At 41.9% G+C, this 23,603-nt stretch overlaps 1 protein-coding gene across 1 annotated transcript; it reads left to right on the forward strand.

Moving 5' to 3' along the window:
• The first annotated feature begins 16,333 nt into the window (after positions 1-16,333).
• LOC133464096 (serine/threonine-protein kinase pim-2-like) lies at positions 16,334-18,009 on the forward strand. Its single transcript, XM_061746079.1, has 6 exons — positions 16,334-16,601; positions 16,731-16,813; positions 17,043-17,264; positions 17,366-17,543; positions 17,623-17,700; positions 17,888-18,009. Exons 1-6 carry the CDS (start codon positions 16,334-16,336, stop codon positions 18,007-18,009), a joined length of 951 nt encoding a protein of 316 aa, XP_061602063.1.
• Positions 18,010-23,603: the final 5,594 nt, after the last annotated feature.

Genomic DNA, 23,603 nt, shown 5'->3' on the forward strand with positions numbered 1-23,603 from the left:
ACAAGAAAATACTAATAGATAGAGGACAGCGGGAAAGAGGGGTAAAATACGGTAATTTCCCGGCCAAAACGGGAGACTTGACAGGTATGAGTTTGTGCGTGAAGGGGAGAAATGGAGGTCACAAGTCAGGTAGGTGGGAGTTTGGTTGTTTGGAAGCTGCTAGAGATCGGGAAAGCCAAGTTTATTTAGGTGAAAAGCTGGTTGTTTCCTCAGGAAATAGTTTGTACTATTTTAAATCCCGCCATAGTCTTATGGTCAGGTAGTCGGTGGATTCTTTACTTCATGGAGCTGATAGTTCCCTGGGAAGATTCGTTGGAGGAGGCATATGAAAGGGAAAAGGCTTAGATACGCGGAATTAGGAGCAGAAGCTGAACAGCGAGGATGGAAAGTTAGGGTTCATCCAACAGAGGTTAGATGTAGTGGTGTTATAGCTGGATCAGGAAAAGTACGTGGACAGTTTGAGGAAGACGGTGAGAGAAATGCCAGATGAGGCAGCGCGATGCAGTCAGTGGATTTGGATTAGGAGGAATAATGTCAGCTGGGCCCAAAATACGAAAAGGAGTTAGTGTTGGAAATACTTCTTCCTTTGTTCATGAACATAAGGGGGTGAAGGAAAGGTCAGATGAGGTCAAACCTCTGAGGAAGACATTTAGGAAGAAGAAGTTTATTGTAAGGAAGTGGGAGTGGCCTATTTGAATGTCTTTGTGTGGGACCATGCTGGTAAGTTTGTCTGCTTCTGCTAGGTGTTAGGGAAGGTAGCATCGGCATTGTCAAGGGTCTGTTGAAGGGGGCAGTGCTAGTTCCACTTCAGAAGCCATTTTGTTTGGAAGTTAATGGAGGTTGTTGTGTTGGTGGGAAGCATGGATCTATTATATAACTGGATACAGTACCAAAAATGGCCACCCATTCATTTCAATGCATTCTGCTCAGCCAGCGCATACGCCGAAAAAATTTCTGACTTCCTGGTTTACTTCCTGGTACACGGGCCCGTAGAGGATGCGCAGTTGAGTCACCTCCCATGATGCTCTGGGGCACATCAATGGCACCGACACGGCAGTGACGTCACCCCCATGGCCCCATGGGATTTTTTGTTGCAGTACCGCGGCTGGCCACCGGAAAAAATCGGCGTGCCTTCTGAGCGCGAGACTGGGGGGCTGGTGTGGAGCAGTGAGAGCTGGGACCTCAGAGATCACTGCGTAGGCTTCTGGAGGTGTCGTGGGACTAACTTAACGAAACACTGACTGCGTTTACATGCACTCAATAACCCTTTTAAAACCCGAATATTGGAAATAACCCGAATTTGCACGGCCATGTAAACACCAAAAACCCCTTTGAATAACCCGAATTTGCTCATATTCCGGTTTTTAAAAACCCAAATATGACCCCTGGGTTACTCCTTTTAAATCCCGAATATTTGGTCATGTAAACGCCTAACGGAATATCCCCATCAAACGGAACAGGAATTTGTTTTCTGCACATGCTCTGTTCGCAAGGAATCCTGGTCTTTTGAGTCCAGGAAGTTCTTATAAACACGGAGAAACACAAGACCACGCCACACTTTTGGAGTGAGGAGGAGACTAATCACTTCATAAATGTAATGAAGGATATGAACATTTTGGCATTTGTAGATGGTAGAAAGTACCGGGATAGCGAGATTTACAAGAAGGTGAGCGAAAAGTTGCGCGAAGCAGCATTTGTTTTGAATTTGGATACAGGAAGAAGAAGCGGAAATGACGCTAATTGCGTCATCACGTTCTCCGCGCGTCGCTGGTTTGATCGGGATATCCCAAATGATTAATTACCATGTATACAGGGATAACCCTGTTTGCTCACGCATGGAAACGGAATATTCCGAATGTTTCAGTAACCGGAATATTAGCAATAACCCGAATTTTGACTGCATGTAAACGTAGTCAATGGAGGTTCCCACCTGAAGACCCCTAAGACATTGGTTGGTTATTGCTGCTCACAAATTGTGCCAAGGCCTTTTACCGAATGCTAATCCTTCTTGGACACAAGTTTCTTGTGTTTATTTGAATCTATATTAATTTGTTGATAAAAGGTGGATTGGTGGGGGGCTGTGCGGGGTAACTAGGATCATACCACAATCCCAGAACATGCATGTTAGGATGGCTGGTGATTCTTTGTTGTCCATATGCTTAAGTTTGCATTGTTATTTGTTTCGTTTGTCTTTGTGTGACCCTGTTATGTACCGGCAACCCGCCGGGGGTATGTGGTGTAGACACCAGGCCCACGCCAACCTGAGCAGGATGAAGCAGGAGGAGAAGGCGGATGGATGGGACTGCTGCTCCCTTGGCATCTTGATATATTACAAACTACATTAGGAGAGGCAGTGAGCTGAATATTTGTTTCTATAGGTTCAGCTCTACTGGGTGCTCAAACATCTTCCCTCCTGCTCCCAGGTACACGGACCTTACACCATCCCTGGAGCCCCAACTTCAGTGATTATGTTTACATGGACAACAGCAATCTGATTATTGACTTTAATCTAAAATAACACCATATTTTATTTCAATGTTTACATGTAATAAGAATGTGAATATAATCAGCTCACTCCACTTGCCATAATGCCATAATTATGATCTTATTTAAAATAAGGTGGATTTTTTTACATGGCCGTTTCATCCCTCCCATCTATTTGTGTTAACGATATCCCTATTCCAGTCCTTGGTCTGTTTATTAAGATCCATCCATTATCTATTCCTGTTTTAATGGTGATCGTGGATGGATCATGTCAATTTGATAAGACTTTTGCAGAGCACTGTTTGAGATTCTACAGCCATTATTCTTCAACCTAAATCGGAGCCAAGAAAATGATTCAGTTCTGAGAGAGAAATCCTGCCTTGCTTGGGTACCTCTGCCTTCATTCCCGTATTGTGCAACATTACCTTGTTACTGGGCCTCCTACTCACTTGACACCTTTCAGGACCCACTTGCTTATGCTTATAATGCTGGAATTGCAGATGTCACCAGCTTTAACGAACCACTCTTATCTGGAAAAAGCAGACAGAACTGGTAGGATGATGTTTCTTTGAATTCTCTAATGCTTTTTACATAATTCATCCTTTACTGCTATGTGAGGAACTCCGGAAAACTAAAGTGGATGTCTTTACATTTTTTTGGATCATTGGCTTGCTGATAGATATAAAGTGTATAGTCAGCAGCACAGGAGCACCACAGGGAGCTGTACTCTCACTGTTCCGCTTCTCTCTCCACTGCAGATATACAACCCAGTCCTGTCATATACTGAAATAATTCCCTGTTCTCCCTCCAAACTCATCACTGACGCTTGGTCAGGAGGCTGCTGCAGTGGTTTCTGACACATAATGACCCTTATGCAACATTTTTGGAAATGCAAGTAAACTCATATTACCTGTGAGATTTGGACATCCTTTAAAAAAAGAACCTAAATCTAGCGCCAGGTAACCGACCAGGTCCTCCACTCCATTCCCCTCATCTGGATAACATAACACTTCCTATCTAACGTGACTTTCTAAAGTGACTCTTTGTTTTAATTTCTTCTAATCAATACACCCTTTTACATTGGTGGATACTAGGGATGGGCAGTATGGACTAAAAAATGTGTATGTTTCTGGCATTTATCCCAATAACGATAAAAATGACGATAAAAAAAAAATACCAATTCAACTCCACCTTTTTAACTATAAATCTATCACCACATTCAGTCTTTGGAGCCCCCAAAACACTGCTCTAAAAGAGTACTAAATGCTACTACACTACACCAAATCAATTGAATTAATAAAAACCAATTAAATTAGGACACCTGTACTGCAAAACTGTAATGACTCAAATGAAACAAGTTTGAAATGTAAGAACAGATTCAACATTTATTCAAACTGCATGGCTTAAACAGTGGGATAACAGTGCAAACAGCAAAAGTACCATTGTGCTTCAAGTTTTCTTAGCTTATAAAATCACAAAGTAGAAAAAAAATAGAACCTGATAAATAAAGAAACAGGACAAATAAATAAAAGTTCACTGAAAATAAAATCCAATCAGTGATGACCTCTTCTAATATAAATAAAATGTGCAAATTAACTTGTGGTTGGAACATGCCACAAGTTAGATACTATTGCAAATTTTTTTCGTAATAGTCAAACGTTATATCAAAATGTAACAACCATTTCCTTCTGTTTTTGCAGACTCTGCACATAATAGATGATGTTTGCTCCTCGTCACTCTTTATAAATCTAAACCAGTTCCAGATAACGGAGCTGGAGCCTCGTTTAACAACGAGCTCCTTCCGCCATGTTTGTTACACAAAAACATCATCAACAGGAATTTATCGTTTTTACCGCACATTTTTTTGACGGTATATCGTGAACGGTAAAATATCGCCCATTCCTAGTGGATACCCTTCATTTAACATCCAAATCTAGCATGTTACCTGTCCTTTTTACATAAACTGACACAGGTTGGCGTGTCCAGCTGGCCCCGCCAAAAACTCACCTGTGAACATACACTTAATCCGGGGTCAGGAAGAATGTAAACAGAACTGACCGGGGGTGGCTCCTCATCCTCCTCATCATGGGCGTCATAAAACAGCATATTACAGAACCTTAATCTGCAACTGGCTGCTAAAATGACAAACTGGCTTTTCAAGAAACAAAACGCGGGCCATTTAACAAACCGAAGAGCCTTAGAAAGAAGTTTGTTGCGGTCAATGACCACGACAGCAGGAGGGAGACTGCTGCTGCTTTAGGAACGGGGAGCCACCTTGCATTTACATTGCCTAGCACGCCTTAAACAGGTGTCATTCATCCAGGGAAAATACTGGTGTTTAATTTAAAAAAAACAAGTAATACATAGAGCAATAGTCACTTAACAGTTTGTGATTAATAAAATGTCGGCCTATTTGATTCAAAACCTCTTTATTCATTCTCAGTAAGGCTGCCAATATTTTGCAATCTTTTCTTCATCTTTTTCCTTTGTTCAGTCCTCATTAGTTAATTCCTGAAGTTTGAAACATTGGACATAATAATCTACTATTTCATGCAGCAGTCAATAGCTCACTTCCTGCTCCACTTTGCAGGAATGTTCAACAAATTAGGAGAATGTTTGGAGGGTGAAATCTTAAAGGGTCTCGAATGATCAGTGGGTATCAAATGACATTCAGCTTTTTTGAAAAAGTGGATTTACACATCACACATCATTCACGCAAAAGAAAAATCTATATTTGTTATAGGAGATTCTCAATCTGTGAAGCTTTTACATATTTTGTACAGCCTGTGACTTCACACAGCTAATTGCTCAGACTGGGAATCAAATTGCCAATCATGTCTCTTGTTACTGTGACAGTCCCGCTAGCTGTCTAGGAAACTGTATGAAGCTGTAGGAAACCAACAAAATGCAGAATCCCTCTTCACAGTGCTCCCAGTGAAACAGCAGAGTTGTGCACAATACAATCATTTGATTTTCCCACAGTGCGGCTTCCAGGCACGTCAGACTGATTTTCCACAGTCCCCGATGATCAACACCACAGGGCTCCTCCAGCCATCAAAGTGAAGCTGTTACTCAAAATTGGATATTTTAGAAAAATATTTTGCAGTCTCATCGGTCAGCTCAAATTTCTTGACGTAGGCTTTTTTCAATTTCTTGCCAACAAACCTTTATGGGAGTTAAAAATGTGCCTTCCTTTGCCTTTTATTCTGTAGGTTGCAATATAATGCAACCTCAAATCAATAAAAGTTGGAACGATATGGAAAATACAAATTGGAAAAAAAGTGCAGCAATTCTTCTGTTTATTTTTATTTCTTTGCTGTTTCCAATATATTTCAGATATTTCACTCAACCTATATGAGTCCTGACTGGAGGAAATCCTGACTGATCCTCCAACAGTTGTAGTTTACTGACAAAGTGGTTAACCTCTGTCCACGCTTCCTCCTCAAAGATTCAGTATTTCATGGATATCACTCTTATACCATGTCATTGCAGTCACCTTTTTGAAATAACACCAAAGGTTTTGTTTTTTCTTTAATTTCTTTACCAGCATTTTTGAGGATGTGCAAGTAGCACAAAAATGGATATCCATTAGAGGGGAGTCTGGGGTAAAACCTAAGAGCCTAGAAAGGTAACTGGACAGACCTCCACCTCAATGCTTTTAGCTATTGTGTCTCTTTTACAGTGATAGACCCAGTAGGATCCACCAATTTAGCAAACTAGAACACCATACCACATGGTGGTAATGGAGCATCACTTTTGGCTGTTTGCCAGCCACCAATACTTAAAAGAGGAAGATGGCCAAGAAGGACAAAAAGAAAAACAAACTTGAACAATGACATCAGTAATGAAGGTGCTCAGATGGTTGCTGTGTTTCTGTTTACTGCAACGGTGGCAATGGATGAGGCAAGACTACTCAAACTTGAAGGGGACTTTTGAGATAGCTGGACACGGTTATCTCTTGGATACGGCATTCTCAATCAGCACCGAGTCAACATCAACCACTGCTCAGATGTTTTTCAGGGCCGGAAGTTTCAGCCTTGTAGAAGTTCCAAAAATGTTCTGATTGTGATATTTACAAGCGTAGTTTATATTTCTCATTATTAACTTCAATTCTTTTTTTTCTTTTTTTTTCTCATCCAAGTTTTTATTCAGGTTTTGATCTTTTACATAGTATAACCATGTTAAATAATATGCATTAAAAGAAAAGAAAAGTACATATCCCTAACTCGGCAGACAAACATAATACATACAGCAAGTCTTCCTCCCCTCACTTTGTAGGCATCTATTACCCTCTTGTATAACTCAGCAAGGCTGATAAAAAGAGTCAGTTTGACTGGGTCTGGAGCAATTTTCATCATCATTTTCGTCAATCACAATGGGCATTTTCTGTCATCAGTTTAACCTATTCGGTAAATGCTGGTCGTGCCTGACTCTTCCAGAGAGGAAGAATGATTCCAGCCGCTATAATGAAGCCCGTCAGTGCCAGGCCAAATTCTGCTTTCAATATTCCTGATGATGATTCTGATCTGTCTCCCAGCAGGCAGTTAGAGGGATTCCGGTACAGGTTTTCCAAACCATTCCCCCAGTTTACCTCTTTCCAGATAAAAATAACATAGGACCATTCCCACTTTGGGTGTAAGAAGGTTTACACTTTCAACACAAGTTGTTCTGTATCAAGCCGAGTCTGTGAATCTTACTGGTTTTAAATGTTACCAGCATGTAATTCTGTGTGAATTCAAACCGGACATCCCTGATGGACCACTCTGTATTTGTCGTTATGGTTTTCACGCATCCTCCTCAATGTTGCAATTCAGATTCCTTTGCCATATTAATCTTAAATGTTCATGTATTCCACCCACAACCATAGTGTAAACAACTGAGGCTGAGTGAGCAGGTCTGGACAGCTCAAAAAATAGTTTGATCATATTTCCCCTACTCCTGATTTATTGCCCGTTGCTGCCATACAACTTCTAACTGTATGTACCACTCTTTTTGGCCCCAAGTGTTCACTAATTTCTTGAAATGACAGAAACATGCCATCTTTATACAGGTCTCCAATCTTTTTCAGCTTCCCCTTCAGCCACCATTTACACAGGAACGGTTTTCTATCTATCTTTATACATGGATGGCTCCAGATACAGGCGTACTCCTGTCTATATTGGGACATCCTGAAAATCTTGTGTAACTTTGCCCATGTTATATTTAAACCGTAAAGGTATTGTGACATGAAAAATACATTTTTCTTGATTTTTTGTGTTTTGTTGGGTGTCTTGACATCAATTACACCCAAAAAACAACGAACTTTTAACATTCAGTGTATTGTGTGCTTTCTGGGATTTTCCGCATAACTGTGCAAAAACGGCGCACCTGGTTTGGTGGCGGGCCGTGACGTCAGGGCCCGCTAAATCACCGCCCCCTCCACCCAGCTCCCTGCCTCCTCTCCTCTCCAGCGCACCATAAAGGCTGATTTATGGTTCCGCGTTACACCGACGCAGAGCCCACGGCGTAGGGTTACGCGGCGACGCGCGCCGTACACTGAACCCTACGGCGTAGACTCTGCGTCGATTTAACGCGGAACCATAAATCAGGCTTAACACGGAGCTGTTTAGAGCCTCTTCTGTTCTAATCACCGGAGGAGAACTGCTAAGAAGACCCGCGGCCACTGACTGGACTTAAGATAAGGAGACACTGCTGCTTGCATGCCTTTATTTTTATGATTGTTTGCTGTGGACTGTCTGCTTCGCCCTGCTGCTTTTCCGTGCATGCTTCGCCTGTCGCTCCCGGCTTAACTCTCCGATGCCGCTGTGAGTGTATGGCTCGCGGGGAGCTGCGGTCCCGGTCCTCTGGTCCCGGTTGGACTTCATCCCCGGGCTGTAGTCGCCCTGTCTGGGCTGTGTGTCGGTGTTCGTGGTTCTGTGTGCGCGCGTGTGTGTGGAGACGCCGGCAGAAGTGTGTAGCGGTTGGTTGGAGGAGGTTTGGAGGAGGAGCGGGGCAATGATTGACAGGAAAGGGGAAAAAGGAAGCGTTTTTCACTGTGCAAAAAAACACTGTCATAAAAAGCCAGGAATGGAGTACTAGAGTGAAGTTTTTCTTGTTACACTCTTTTAGACACATTTAAAGGGATGTTGGCCAAGACTTTTAATAGTGTTAAAAGCATGTTAAAAATGATGTCACAATACCTTTAAAGTAGTTAACCACTTGCGCTGTAATTTCCGCCCTGTCTCCAACTTTTGTTTTCTAGAAAACAGAGACACATGCAGTCAAAGCCTCTCAGGCAAAAAAGGTGTTTCCCCCGCCTCATCTCTGAGAGGGATGGGCAGGTGATGCAGGATTCTTTTAAAATGCACATCATGCAAGCATGAGCCTTGCCACTTTCCACCAACCATGTTGGCTTGGTGTCTTTGTTTTACAAAGCTAACCAAAGAGTGAGTGACTCTGAATGAAGAAAATTGCCACAACAAATGGATGTGTTGAAACGCAATATCCAAAGTGTTAAAGTTTAATGGTGTTTAATTTAATGGGCTCAGCTAGGACTGCAGGTGGTAACATGAAAAAAAGAAGATGACCAGATGTAAAACTTTGAGCTGAGGTTTTTCATTTACAAAAAAGCAAAGAGTAACAAACCAAAGCAATCAAAACTGGGAGGTGAGCCTCAAAGGATCAAACCAACATAAATCACAAAACTCAGCTAATCTATCAGAAAAGGTTGATGGCAAATGGGGCAAGCTGTTGCCTTAAAGACAGCTGCCCCCAAATGACGGCATCCAAATCCTTTTTAAAGGACAAAATTGATGGGAAGCATGGGCGCAGGTGGTGCAGGTAGAGGACAGCAAGCAATCCCTTGGCAGGGGGCAGCAACAGAGGCGATGTGGAGCCAATCCCGGAGCAGCGTTGAAGCATCCGCTTTACACGGACACCAGCCGCGACACAGACCATCCAACCCTTAGAGAGTCCCAAAGCGATCTCTTGGCATAAACGAGGAGCAATGGAACATGACTGCAGCCCATGGCCGTAGCAAATGGCTCCTTGAATTGCAAATTGAAAATATCTGCACTGAAATCTAATTTCACAGAGGACTTAATTGAGCATTAAAGTAGGTATCAGATGGCCATTTGCAGCCATTTTTCTCTTTTCTAGAGTACCTCTATGTTAGATTCACACTCTTCCAAACTGGTTGTAATCCCTTTTGAACAAAAAATAAAAACATGAATATACATGTGCACCCAAATAAGATGACATTATCTGAAGTGTTTTCGGATTGGTGCCCTTCCTCTAAGCTTACCATGAAGTGGATAACACCTGTTGCCTGTCTGGAACAGGAAAGTAAGCTCCAAACCAAGCCACAATAAAAAAAACTGATCATCCAGAAGAGCCACAACAACAAGGATAACAAAACATCTCCAACCACCATCGTGTTTGGGACATCTGTAAAAGCAACTCAGCCCAAGCTGGAACAATTTGGTGCTTCCTTACAAGCAAACATAGTTCTTCAAAGACATCGTCTAAGCTTCGGTCTGTTGTAGAATCTGACCAATAAAAGCTACACCTACCTCATGGCATTGCTAAGTAAAGCCACAGAATAAAGTTTCACACCATGGAGTTTGCAAGACATGTTTACATAGGAAAAAAAAAAACATGTCAAATGCTTACGATGACCTGGTAAGAATTCATTGTTGTAACACTTCGGATAAGTCGTTGTTGTGTCACTTTTTAAAGGTGGGGACACAACTGATCTCAACAACTATCGTCCTATCTCAGAATTGCCAATTCTAGCTAAAATATTCGAATCTCAAGTAAATTTTCAGATAAAACGGTACTTGGTAAACAATAATATTCTGTGTGAAACGCAGTCTGGTTTTAGGGCAGGACATAGCACCACAACTGCAACGATGGCTGTGCTTAATGACATCTGTAATGCTTTAGACCAGAAGAAACACTGTGCTGCACTGTTTATTGATTTAACCAAGGCTTTTAATTGTGTTAACCATGGATTACTGCTTAAAAAACTCAAAGATATTGGCTTTTCGGACCCAGCTTTTCACTGGTTCAGGAATTATCTTACAGACAAGACCCAATGTGTAGCTACAGATGGACACCAGTCAGACTTATCACAATTTCCAATGGGGTCCCTCAAGGTTCTGTTTTGGCTCCTGTTCTATTTACAGTTTTTATTAATGACATCGGGAGGAATCTGAACAGTGCAAAAATCCATCTTTACGCAGATGATACAGTTATTCATTCAATCGCCCCCTCTCTTTCCCAAGCCATCAATGATCTCCAGTCTGCTTTTGAACAGCTCCAGACATCACTGACTGAACTAAAGTTGGTCCTCAACGCCAAAAAGACCAAATTTATGACTTTCACCAGAACCCGTTCAACCAACATCATCCATCCTGGAATACAAACTACAGGAGGAGAAACTATTGAAAGAGTACCATCATATAAATATCTGGGTATCTGGTTGGATGACAAACTGTCATTTTCAGAACATGTGTCTCATCTGCTAAAGAAACTGAGGGCTTTGCTGTGGGATTTATTATAGAAACAAAACCTGTTTTAACATTGTTGCCAAGAAAAAACTGGTACAGGCAACTTTTTTAAGCACTCTGGACTACGGGGACATTATTTATATGCATGCTACCTCCTCAAAACTTAATTGCCTTGATACAGTATATCACAGTGCTTTACGTTTTATTACCAACTCAGCGTTTAGGACACATCACTGTGTTCTCTATTCTCTGGTCTCCTGGCCCTCACTGACCCTGAGGAGACAACACCATTTTATTATTTTTATTTACAAAGCCATTCTGAATAAACTCCCCACATATCTGTCCAACTTGTTGTCTCCAGCTCACAGTGTGTACAACTCCCGCTCTTCCATACGGAAGCTGTATAAAATCCCTAGGATTCATACAGAACTTGGCAAAGCAGCTTTCTCCTACGCTGCTTCCTGGTCCTGGAACCACATTCAGAACTCTCTTCAACTTTCTGGACTCATCTCCTTGGGTGAATTCAAGGTTCTTCTTAAACAGAAACTAACAGAAATGTGCACCTGCTATTTTTAATGTAAGGTATTGTAATGTTGTTTGCACTGGGTTGTTGTTGTTGCTGTTAAATTGATTGTATTGTTGTTGCACCAGTTAAGCCTCTTGGCCAGGTCTCCCCCGCAAAAGAGATTCAGTCTCAAGGGATTTTCCTGGTAAAATAAAGGTTAATAAGTCCATAAACTGGGGAAAGCATGCCATGTCCACAGTCAGGACAGTTGTAGTTCATGCAGGCGCCATAGTGAAGCACATCCCACTCATTTTATCATCACCTGGGGCGTCATCTAAGCTTGCTTGCGCACAAAACAGGGCTGAAAGATGCGCAAGCCACCTTCTACGCAAAGTTTGGGATCTAAAATGAAAAAACTAACCGAAAAATCTGCGTATCCCTACGGCAACTCCGACCCTCCCGTAGGAACTTACTTAAGACACGGGGAACTGGCGACGCAGGCTGTGAGATGGTGAAATGAAGCCAGATACATGTCATACTCTTAATAATGTCATCACATATCACAACATATATCAGACTTATAATAAAATAGCGCTGATCGTGTTCCTCTGTGTTTGAAACACAGCGTCAGTCAGGACTCTGCTGTTGCTGCTGCTGCAGCCGCGGTGACACGGAGCCCCTAATTTCTTCCCTAAAGGGACACAGATTTTTTTATATATATATAATGAGTTCTACGCGCGCGTGAAACCTTTACGTGCGGGTGTAAGCCTAAATTATGGTTCCGCGTTAAAACGACGCAGAGCCTACGCTGTAGGGCACGCGGCGACGCACACCTACGCTGTAGGCTCTGCGTTGGTGTGACGCGGGACCATAAATCAGCCCTGAGCAGCACTGAGGGGAGACGGAAGGGGAGGAGGGGGAGCGGGGCTGCCGGGCTGCCGTCCCGTCTTCGCACAGTGTCTTGATGATTTGCAATTACAGGCAATTCGTTTTTAAACTGTAAAAAGTGGGGGGGACAAATACATGATTTTGAAAAGTGGGGGGGGGACATGTCCTCCCTGTCCCCAGTGGAAATTGCGTTGTGGCACTAACGGGCAGCAACGGCATGCTGCCACTCAATCGCTTTATTTTATACTATTTATATACTTTTTCTACTTTTACTGTGACCACCAAATAATCAAACCAAATAGTTTTACTGTCCTCCACCTCATCAACAACATCTCCATCTCAGTCTCCGTGAAAGTCAGTGTCACGGTGGCTCCACACGTCTCATTCATTCTGACGCCAAACAGGCTGCAGGAAGCCCCTGCGCATGCTCAGCAGGCTCATTCATATGCAAGAACATACCATTTATGGTAAAAAGTGGGCATGTAGAGGGCGGGATATGAGGCGGATTCAGCTGCGCAACCTTCCAGGTGGACTGTGATTTATTAAGAGAACATTGCGTGCAGATGTGCGTGCACGCGGTTTTATAGATCCAGATTTTTTTTTGCGCCCGCCATTTTCGGCTTTTGGGTGTACGTGCACTTTTAGTATGAATCCTACGCACTCCATTTTAAATGAGGCCCTGGTCTCAACACCACCTCACATCAGCTAATCAATCAACCCGTGCCACTCCAACTCCTCTTTTTCAAACCATGACTGAGTCATTCAGTGTAATTTTTTTTTATCATTGACGTTGCCAAAAAATAAATCACTGTGATTCTCTACTATAATTGCACATGGTTGTGATGATCATTTGGACTAAATTGATTGAATTGATCGGGGTGAATTGAATGAGTCCTTTCATCTGTGAAAAATTTAAATTAAAGCAGGTTTCACTGTTCATTTAAGATGTTTCTAAAGCTCTTGGGGCCACATCAGTGTCCCCGGTAGTTATTTTCCTAAGCAAACAGTACATGGAGGTAAAAAGAAAGAAAAAAGGACAGGGGGAGTCCTTCAACAGTTCAGAATTTCATCTTTACGGTCTTATGTTTATTTTGCGATTTATTAGAAGAATTTTATCGCAGAAAAAAGCAAATATCTGTTTATTGTTATACATTTAAACTTGGATTCCTGAAATGTGTGTCTGTTAAATGAAAAGTTTACACCGACAAGTATTTAATATTATAATTGTCAATGTTCATCCTAGAAGTTGCAGGTATCAATTACGTAAACGTCATCGATTCAGACGACCAGGTGAATCCTTTTGCTGTCCCTAGCACCGTGATGGCTTATAAAAATCATTATGAGATAAGTATGCAAAAGCACCAACAAGAATTTGCAGGAAACAAGCTCTAGCACATAGGAGCACTCGATAAAACTGTGTCTCAGCAGTCTGGCGTTCACTGCAGAGAGGAAATCATGCAGCATTTCAGGCTTGTAGCGTAGCAGCTCACAAGGCATGACAGAACACATGTAAGTGGATTCAAAACACTTGAATTTTACAACATTCATCATGGTGTTTACAGAACATAACATCGCCCCCTTTGCTCAGATGCCCGAAGTGCCCTTCTGTCAAAGGCAATTTTTTTTTCAAAGGCCTTTAAAAATAAGATTTCCATTTCCAAGTCTGGACCTTTCGTGCCATTCATTCACCAATATCATCTAACAATTAATAATAATTGAGCTAAATAAAATGATATGATGAACACCCCCCTCCCTGACACGCACCTGCAGGCCCTGATCACGTGACCTCCCCCGCACTTTGCACGTCTGCAGGAGATCTGCAGACTCAACACTTCAACTAAGGATATATTTTCACTTCCCGGTAGGGTTTGCAGCAGTAGCATGATGTGCACATTACTTGTGTGTGTTGTTGTCGTTGTAAGGCACTTGACAAATTTAACTTTGCTTTACAACAACAACAATGCTTTGCAACTACGCGACATGTGCTGTATATTGCTGTTAGTAATTAGTCGCCATTATCCGCTCGCTGACAGAGAGAGGGATAGAAATGCAGCTGCTCGTCTCTCTAGGTCTTTTTGCCCACCGTTTTAGAGTGATTTTATTTAAAGTAGTTTAAATTAAGTTGCAAGCCCCCACTTGGCGTGTGTGTGTGTGTGTGTGCGCGCGCGCGCGCAGGCGTGTGTGTGCATGCGCGGGCGCATGTTTCATGTGCATCAGATTTTTATTTTATTTATCAGGATATTTAATTGTGCAGACTTATTATAGTTTTGTATTTTTCCATTAGTTTCAGTTTTAGTTTGTTATAATATAGGGTATTTGTTGTGGGTAAGGTTTAAGAAGGTCAGAGCAGGTTTTACAATACAAAACACAACAGAGTTTTTTATTGTAATGTAACAAAGCAACAACTGTAACAAAGTTATTGTCGGAAAGTGTTAAAGTCGTGTTCCATGTGTCCCTTTTTAAATTTCAGAACCTGTCCCTCCAAAGGTCTCTGCACGTCCCTGAAGCACATCAAGACGCACGCCAGGAACAGAACTGGACAGGGTCGCCTGGGAGCTCTGGCACTGATGTCCTTAGAGAAAGGACTTCTTTTGGAGCTCAAATCAAAGGACAAACTTTAGTCGCTGCCATCGCCCTTCACACTTCAAAAAGTGTGGACTTTGTGTTCATGTAAGGTAGGCCTATGTTATAAGACACCTTGATTATTATTTCAAGGGTTTAAGATTACTGGCCTAGTGGACATTCAGGAATTTGTATTTATTGCAGAGGTTGTCCCAGCTCAAATTGCCTTTAATTCAATATGTAATCAATCAATCAATCAATCAATGTAACAAACGTATCAGAAGTGTGTGAATGGATTTTTGTTTTCCAAGGGTTTTTATTCCCATGTTCACTTTCCCTGCAGAGAATTAAGGAGAACCTACAAATTGTGACTTCAATTTATTTGCCAGGCATTCATTTCGCCATGCCTAACTGCGCATGGAGAGTCTTTCTATAACCAGCTTTGTGTAACAAAATTGTATTGTAGATTGATGATGAGGATGAATGTATTTGTCAATGTGTGAATGATTTCTAATGCGCTGTGATTTCATAGTGATGTCCGTGGTGATGACACAACCCTCGGTGTCTGCAGCGTCACGCGGTGACATTCTGGGTGACCTCATTTTATATTTCCAGATTTCGGCTTTAGAGTACGTTTATTTAATTTCAACTATGTAGTCTAAATGGTTGCGAAGTTAATGTTGAGAATTTGTATTGTTACGCAGAATGTTATTGACATTATGGTCTATTTGTTTACATTCTTGTCATCGTTATTTAAATTTGCACTTGTTAAACCCTTTAGTTTTTTTCCGCAATGATTTCTTTTCTCTGTGATGAGGTGAAGGCCCAGCGGTAGTGATTTTCATGCAAAAACCTTCCTGGTTTTTTTTTTTGGTTGCAAAAACCTTCCGGTTTTAGCAGGTTGATGCTGATGTGAGGTCACAGGTCGGCTGTGTGCTGCGTCAGACTCGGTAGTTTATCAAAACTTAGAGAAAGTGTTAAAACCCAAGTGAAAAAAACACTGTTGACAGACTTATATTCACATTTTATTTATATAAAAACCTCATTGCCAATATGCTGTTTACTTACATGTACTCGCAGGTTACTAACTTGTTGAATTACTTGGGGGGTTTTAGTTGATTTTTTTTCTGTGGAAAATTTATTTAAATACATTTAAAAAGAGCATTTCACTGACAAACCTTTTTGAAGTTATGATAAACATAGTTATTCATATTCAGTCAAGACCTTAACACATAAAGTTAATAATAATTGTTGCATATAGCCGTTATAATGCAGAACTTTATAAAAGAGAGACATGAAATATTATCTCTGATGTCAGAACTGCAGATTTTACTACTTGCATCCAAGTTAATATCAGCTTCTTCACCTGGTTTCAGAGGGCGGTGGCAGCACCACCAAACCCATCATGGTCCTCCGGGAGGATGACAGGGTTCCTGCCACTAATAGGAAGGCCAGCAGGCCTGCAGAGGCCCCTGGAAAGAGGTCCAGGGATGGAGGTGAACCCGCTGCTGTCTCAGCAGAGACCGTCAGGGAGAGGAAGAGGGAGAGCTGTACCGAGCAGCTGTCAACCACAGAGACCCCTGGTAGCTGTGATGTCCAGCCAAGCTCCAGCAACCCCTCAACCCCCCGACAGGACAACGGGAACACCTACCTGTCAATCACAAAGAGCAGAGGTACAGTCATGGTGGTCTGAAGATACATGAAGGAACTTTTACTGTCATGTTTAGCTCACCACCTATCCATCTATAGACATGGAGGGGTTCTTCACTCTGTAGTAAATGTGTCCGTGTTTGTATCGGCAGCACGTTTTGAAGCAAAGTACCTGCAGCTTGAGATTTTCGGGGCAGGAGGCTTCGGATCAGTTTATTCTGGGAGAAGAAAAGCTGTAGGTATCACACCTCTCTTCTCAAGCCTCATGAGTAGCGACTCTATCTGACACACTGCTGACTCTGACCTGCAGGTGGCCATCAAACACATCCCTAAAGGGAGTGGAGACTCGACCAGTGGTGAGCAGTCTGATCTTCAGTTTTTGTTTCCTGTTAATTTGTTGACGATGAAGAAGTCACACATACGAAACTACATCTACTTCGTCTCTTTTGTTCCTCACATTCAAGTTCCACCTTGGGAAGGTGCTCCAGGTCCCGCTGGAGGTGCCCCTAATGATGAAGGCAGCAGGCCGGCCGGCTTCAGCAGGGAAATCTGCAGTCGTGTCGTTCTTGGACTGGTATGACCTGGAGCAGGAGGTTCTCCTGGTCATGGAGAGACCAGTTCCCTCCGTGGACCTGTTCACCTACATGGTGAACAACCATGGTCCCCTGCAGGAGGACACGGCTCTGGTACTGAAGCTGGGTGGAAACCTGCTTTGTTGAAGCTTCCACGGAGACAGGAACCAGCTCCTCCTGCAGCTCTTTAACCCACATGTATCTCCGTGTTCCAGAGCATCATGAAGCAGCTGGTGGATGCAGTCATGCATATGCACTCCAACAGAGTCTTCCATCGTGACATCAAGTCAGAGAACATCCTCATACAGACCGGCTCCGACGGTCTTCGAGTGAGGATCATAGACTTCGGATGTGGCTGCGTCATGACTGGCAGAGCTTACCGCGAGTTTGCCGGTACGTCTGACTCCCGTTCTCCGTTCCTCTGCTGATCTTCGTGCCTGGTCCTTAACTTCTCCTTCCTCCTGGCTTGTAGGAACCTCTGACTTCACGCCCCCAGAGTTTTACGTGTGTGGGGGCTACGAGGCCGGCCCCACCACAGTCTGGCAGTTAGGTGCTCTGCTCTACGAAATGCTGGATGGACGTCACCAGTTTACCACTACCAAGTTCATCCGCAACTAAATCAGATTCAGCAGTGAGCTGTCGCGCGGTGAGAGGAGGCTGTTTTTGGGACGATCCAAATCTCCCAGAAATAGGTGAAAGTATTTCCTGATCCGTAATGTTTGTGGCCTCTCTCCAAGGCTGCCTGGACCTACTGAATCTGTGTTTGGCTGTGGACCCTTCGGAGCTGGCCACACTGGAGCAGCTGCAGCGGCACCGCTGCTTAACACCACACTGCTTAACACCACACTGCTCAGCCTGATTCACCTCCCCTGAGCTGGGGACTGAACAAACTTTTTTACTGACACTTTTTACTTTCTCTGATATTTCCATACTAGTTTTGATACTAGAACTCCATCTCCAGTTATGAAACTGGCTATTAAATGGGGCGATGTGTAATCTGCATCAGCACTTTACAAACTCTTGCACTTAAGCACTTAGCACTTTAATTTTACGGCCACTTACTTGTTTATCAATTGCAACTTGTTTTATTGCTTAATGATTTTTATCTAGTTCTGTATCTTTTAAAGTATCTTTTAAATGTTGTGTTTTTGTTGGCATGAATGTCATATCTTGTCTCCTTTGTCTGCTGATGTCCGATTCTGTGTCTTGGCATTAATTTACCACGCGGACGAATGGTGGAAATTAGTCTCTGGCTACAACCATACATATTTACACTTGTGTCCATTAATATGTACAGTCCCTGTCTAACAAATAAAATTTTATTGAATTAAAGTATTTTTATTGTGTGATTGGTGTCACTGACTGCATGATTATGAATACATTCCAATGGATGGTGGCATCCCAGCTGTCATCGCTGCAAAAATACCATTTAGCTACCAATAAATGAGGACGAGGACCACTGCACCAGTCATATAACGAGAAAGCACTGAACAGAAGTTATACTAGCATCCTGAAACTAAAAACTTCACTAAAAACAAGTCAACGCCTGGCTAACTTCGCTTCCCACACTTTAGCCTCCATTAGCAAATTGCAGCTGGTCAACTAAAATTACTAAGTTAACAAAACTTGGAGCTGTAAAAATTTAAATGTTCAATCTAAAGCTGGACATTTGGGAGATTGTCTCACTTTTGGGGCCTCTAGTTGTCAGCGGAGCAACAAGAGCCTCAACCTTGGGGATAGATGGTTGGAACTTCAGCGACTACCTGAAGAGGTCAAGGCAATGCTGGTCAGTTCAGGAGGATGCAGGACAACTTGGCTGCAGGAGCCGGCTGTTCTGGGGCTGCCAGAAGAAACCAACGAGCTACAATCCTTCACCAGTTAGCCCAAGATACCAACTGGTTCATTCGTAAATGAAGGTGGTTTCTGCGAGATGTTGATTTGAGCTTAGGTCTCTGACTCAAGGCCAGATTGTGGTGGTCTGTTTGTACTATTATATATAGCAGTGGGGAAACTTCAGGGCCTTTTACGCCTTCAGAGAAGGCCTAAAAAATAAAAATAAAAAATGTAATGTTAATAATAATACAGTATTCAATAAATAACTTTTTTTTATTTCTATCTCTTTTAATTTACGGTAATACAATATATTTAACAGATTTTCTCTCACCTATGTTCTAAAATTAAGTTTACTGTCAAGTTCATGTCCTGAAATCCTGTTATCCAATCAGAACCGTCTGTTTCTATTAAGGCCTGTTTAGCTGCTCATTCATTGGTTAGGACTTCACGAATCCCGTAGAAGGCCAAGCTATGTGTTTTGGTGTGGAGAGTGACGGGCAAATCAACCAATCACGGTTTGATTTCAAGTGGGCGGGAATAAAAAGATCATAGGCCTTCATGAAGTCCTAACATCAAATCTCTGCAGAGTGGTGAGAGCAGTTGAGAGACGGAGTTAAATGGCGGAAGATGAGAGTGGCGTTGCGGCTAGCTTGATAGCATCGCCTTTTCCAAGGCGGCCTTTCACAGAAAACAATCAAATAACAAAAAACGGAAGACCAACTCCAGAACTGGAATTAAAAGAAAAGGTTAAAAAAGTAGAAATGCATTTCAAGACCGAAAATTATCAGCGATATCCATGGATGATGGGCTGTACAAAAACAAACAGGCTGTAACTCTGGAGTTGTTTACTTTTTACAACTGACAAGTCATCCACCTGGGTCAGCAGCGGCTTTGTCAGCCTTACAAATCACTTTCTGACTCTTAAAGAGCATGCATGAGACTATTCCCGCGTTCATTTCCTGCAGAGAGTTCTTGACGTCACAACAGCCGAGCAGTCGGCTCCAGAGACGACATTGAAGTTAATTCAAGACAGTTAATCCAAAAGGACTCCTTTTTTAGAAATGAGGATCTATTTATAAAATGTGTGAGACATTTTTTCCAAACTACTTTTTCATCTCCACATACTGAACTCACCTGGTAGCACACTCCGACACGAATCAAACAACAATCCATCTCTCTTAAAACATCCCTACATCTATTATTACACGGCAAAGAGTGAATGCTCTTGTTTGGGATTGAACTGAAGCGGTTTTGAGTGAGACTGGACGATGTGTTTGCAGCAAAATGGCAAGTAACACTAATTTGTTGTTAGAATCATGAGTGTAGGATGAGTCGACTGGCTGAAATCATTTTCACCAGCCTTGTTGCTTGTTGGAGGGTGGCCATGGTGTAGTGGGCAGACTTGGTTTCCCTCCAGCTGAAAGGTCGATGGATCGGCCCTCCGTCCCCATCATGGACCTGACAGCTGGTGTCCACAATGTGTGACAAACTGCTTGCATTGAACAGATTCCACTCCTTTTCTAAGGAAAGCAAGGATGCAAATCATCTAAAAAAGAAGTGTATCCAAGCAGAGCATCAAAGTTGGAGTTTACCCAAGTTTACTTGTGCACAATGTAGTCGTATTATCAGCACAGAATATATGAAGACTTAATTCTGAATGAAAAACCATGGAGAAAAAGCTGATTGTGGTCATTGTAGGTTTCCAACTTCTTTATAATCACACACTGCCTCCCCTATCGGGACAGCGAGTGGAGGAATAAGGCTTGGAAGAAGGTGGCAGAGGTAATTCTATTTGCTCGTGTTATCTGGTGAAATTCATTTTATATTTATGCTTCACAGCAACAAAAAGTAAAGTCGGTGGTTGTCCACATTGACCCAGCCACTCATAGTGCTCATAGAGTTTAAATAGTCCAGCTTTTATCAGTTTAGTTTAAGAGGAATGGCAGATATTGAATATTTCTTAATGACAACCTATAAAGTCGACCATAGTGTATTTTAAGCACATTCATATTCCCCACATGCAATGTTAATGTAAACAACTGCAACAATTGCAACATGGAGACTGTTATTAACTTATGTTAACGCAGCATATTACACTGTTACAGAATGGTTCAATATGGTTAAATAATTAAAAACGATGTGTGAAAAGTCGAACATATGACAACAGTTGCGCTGACAGAGAAAAAAGACAGGAATAATAAGACCTAAAATATTACGAAGAACAATGCTGTGAGTTCAAATAAATGTTTAAATGTCCTTAGAGATGAGAGCAAAGGGAGCCATTTAAAGACAGATTAAAACACAAATGACCACCAAAATGAGAAGCAGAGAAACAATATAACGCATCCATCTAAATAATTCAAAGAAACATCAAAGGTAAAATAAAATCCAGTGTGAGAACAGGACTATGGAGGATTTTTTGTGCCAAAATTAAATAAATAAATACATCATTAATTAATTAAAATGGGAATTAAATATATCATTAATTATTTAAATGTGTCATTAATTAATTACAATTAGAATTAAATATGTCATTAATTAATTAAAATACAATTCATTTTAAGTAAAAAAATATATTTATTATTTCAGCATTTAATTAATTAATGACACAATTAATTAATGATTTCGTGTTGCTGCGTGTGAATCATGAAATGTAAAACTGTCAGTTTCACTCGTCAAACTGTATTTATTTATTTAATTTTGGCACAAAAAATCCTCCATACAGGACAGCGTAAGACCCTTAGCTAAGTAATAGCTCTCTTAACATGTACTGTATATGGGGAAATCCCTGGGACAAGGAGGAAGTTCCACCAAGTTCTTCGCGGTCTTGTACCGCATTTTATCTACTGTGATGCAAATGACAAATACTGCAATACTGGACCTAACTCATCAGCTACGGGTCACACTATTACTGTCAATGGAAAACTGAGGGAAATACTTAACAAAGAGCAGAAGGGTCTGTTTAAAATGGTCCCAGCTGACTATTGCACTGAACACGGACCAAAGAAAGCGAAGGAGAGAGTTGTCTGAGGAGATCAGACGGATTATTCTGGACCAGCCTGATAAAGGTAAAGGGTAGCAGACCGTCTCCTGAATCTATGGTACTGTACCAGTCACCTTGGACTTGGCAGTAAGAGGAATAATGATGACAAACTGAAAAGAGGGATAAATCAAAGGGTAACCTAAGTTGTCTAGAACAACTTCAAGATGGTTCAAGGTGAACTCCAAGGTGAAGGTATCAGTGTCAGATCACACCATCTATCAATGATGTGTAACAGGTACGGGTTTCACTGCACTGGCTGCCTGTGCATCACAGTTTTCATTTTTAAATTTCTGTGCTTGTTTTCAAATGTATAAAATCTTGCCCAGCCTTACTTGCTTAGCTTCTGCACCCCTACTCACCTTCTCCGCCCCTGAGCTCGGCTGACCTGCTGCTCCTGCAGGTACAGAGGTCTAGGAAGAAGCTCAGGGAGGACAGGACCTTCTCTACTGCTGCCCTCGCACATTAGAGAGCATACCTGTCAAGTTTTGGATTAAATAAGGGACATTTTCCACCACCTGCTGTCCCACCAGCCCAACTGAGGTCCAGTATTACATTTTAAGACAGGTTTACAAGAAACTAAATATATCTACCTGTCAACCACTTACAAACTACAACTACGTGCTCAGAATCTGACAGCCAGACCTTTGTTGACACTGAAATGCTGTGGACATTCCTATAATAGAGCCTAAATGAAAACACAAAAGTGGATTAAAGCACATGTATTTATTTTAAATATTGTCAGTTTATATACACATTGTCTTCAAGTGAAACATTTACATGTTCTTTTAATTTGTTATTTTCACTTATGTGGCTCACTGACTGATGACACAGTTTCTGAGCCCCATCCTGCTCCTCTTTAGGAAAGTAGATTGGGAGCCATTTTTAGAGATATTCATTTTTTGGCAGAAATGCCTTCTCTCTGGTTACATCCATCTATCTAACCTCGAGAGAACAGTTCTCACGAGGCCAGTGGCAATTTGGAGAGGCACAGGAATGCTTTTTAAAAATGATTAGATAATAAAACAAGAAATTTATAGGAAAATGCTAATACGGGGGGATGGCGGGAAACAGGTAAAATACTGTAGTTTCACGGCCAAAACGGGAGACTTGACATGTATGATTAGAGAGACCCCGTCACTGTTCACTTTTATAACTCGTCTTAAAACCCATTCATTTTCTAGGGCTTTCAACCTCGGTGAGACTTAGTTTCGCTATTTAATATGAGGTGTTGTAATTGTAACACTTAGGGGTAAATCCACAAAAGGATTGTGCGGCTTTTGCGGCCGCTAAACCGGTGCAAATGAGACAAAAAGAGAGCGTCTAATTCACAAAGCACCCGCAAAGGGCGAATTGCAACACAAACTGCGCTGCCAAGCAAATAGTGGCATTGTGCGCCTGTGCCATTTGCATGCATGTAAATGAGGTAATATTCATACATTCGGCACAAAATTGCCCCCTTTCTATGCAAATAAGCCTCATTGCAAAAACCATCTAATTCACAAAGGCCAGCAGGTATTTGCCACACGCAAAAATAGTGGAGCAAATGCCGTCTTTCAGAAGCGTGTATTAAACTGTGC

The sequence above is a fragment of the Cololabis saira genome, chromosome 17 (genome assembly GCF_033807715.1).
Source record: "Cololabis saira isolate AMF1-May2022 chromosome 17, fColSai1.1, whole genome shotgun sequence".
NCBI lineage: Eukaryota > Metazoa > Chordata > Actinopteri > Beloniformes > Belonidae > Cololabis > Cololabis saira.

Coding starts and splice junctions, on each gene's coding strand:
- LOC133464096 (XM_061746079.1), top strand. CDS start 16,334: ATGGTCCTCCGGGAGGATGACAGGGTTCCTGCCACTAATAGGAAGGCC. Junction 16,814..17,042: donor ATTCTGGGAGAAGAAAAGCT/GTAGGTATCACA, acceptor CTCACATTCAAG/TTCCACCTTGGGAAGGTGCT. Junction 17,544..17,622: donor AGCTTACCGCGAGTTTGCCG/GTACGTCTGACT, acceptor CCTGGCTTGTAG/GAACCTCTGACTTCACGCCC.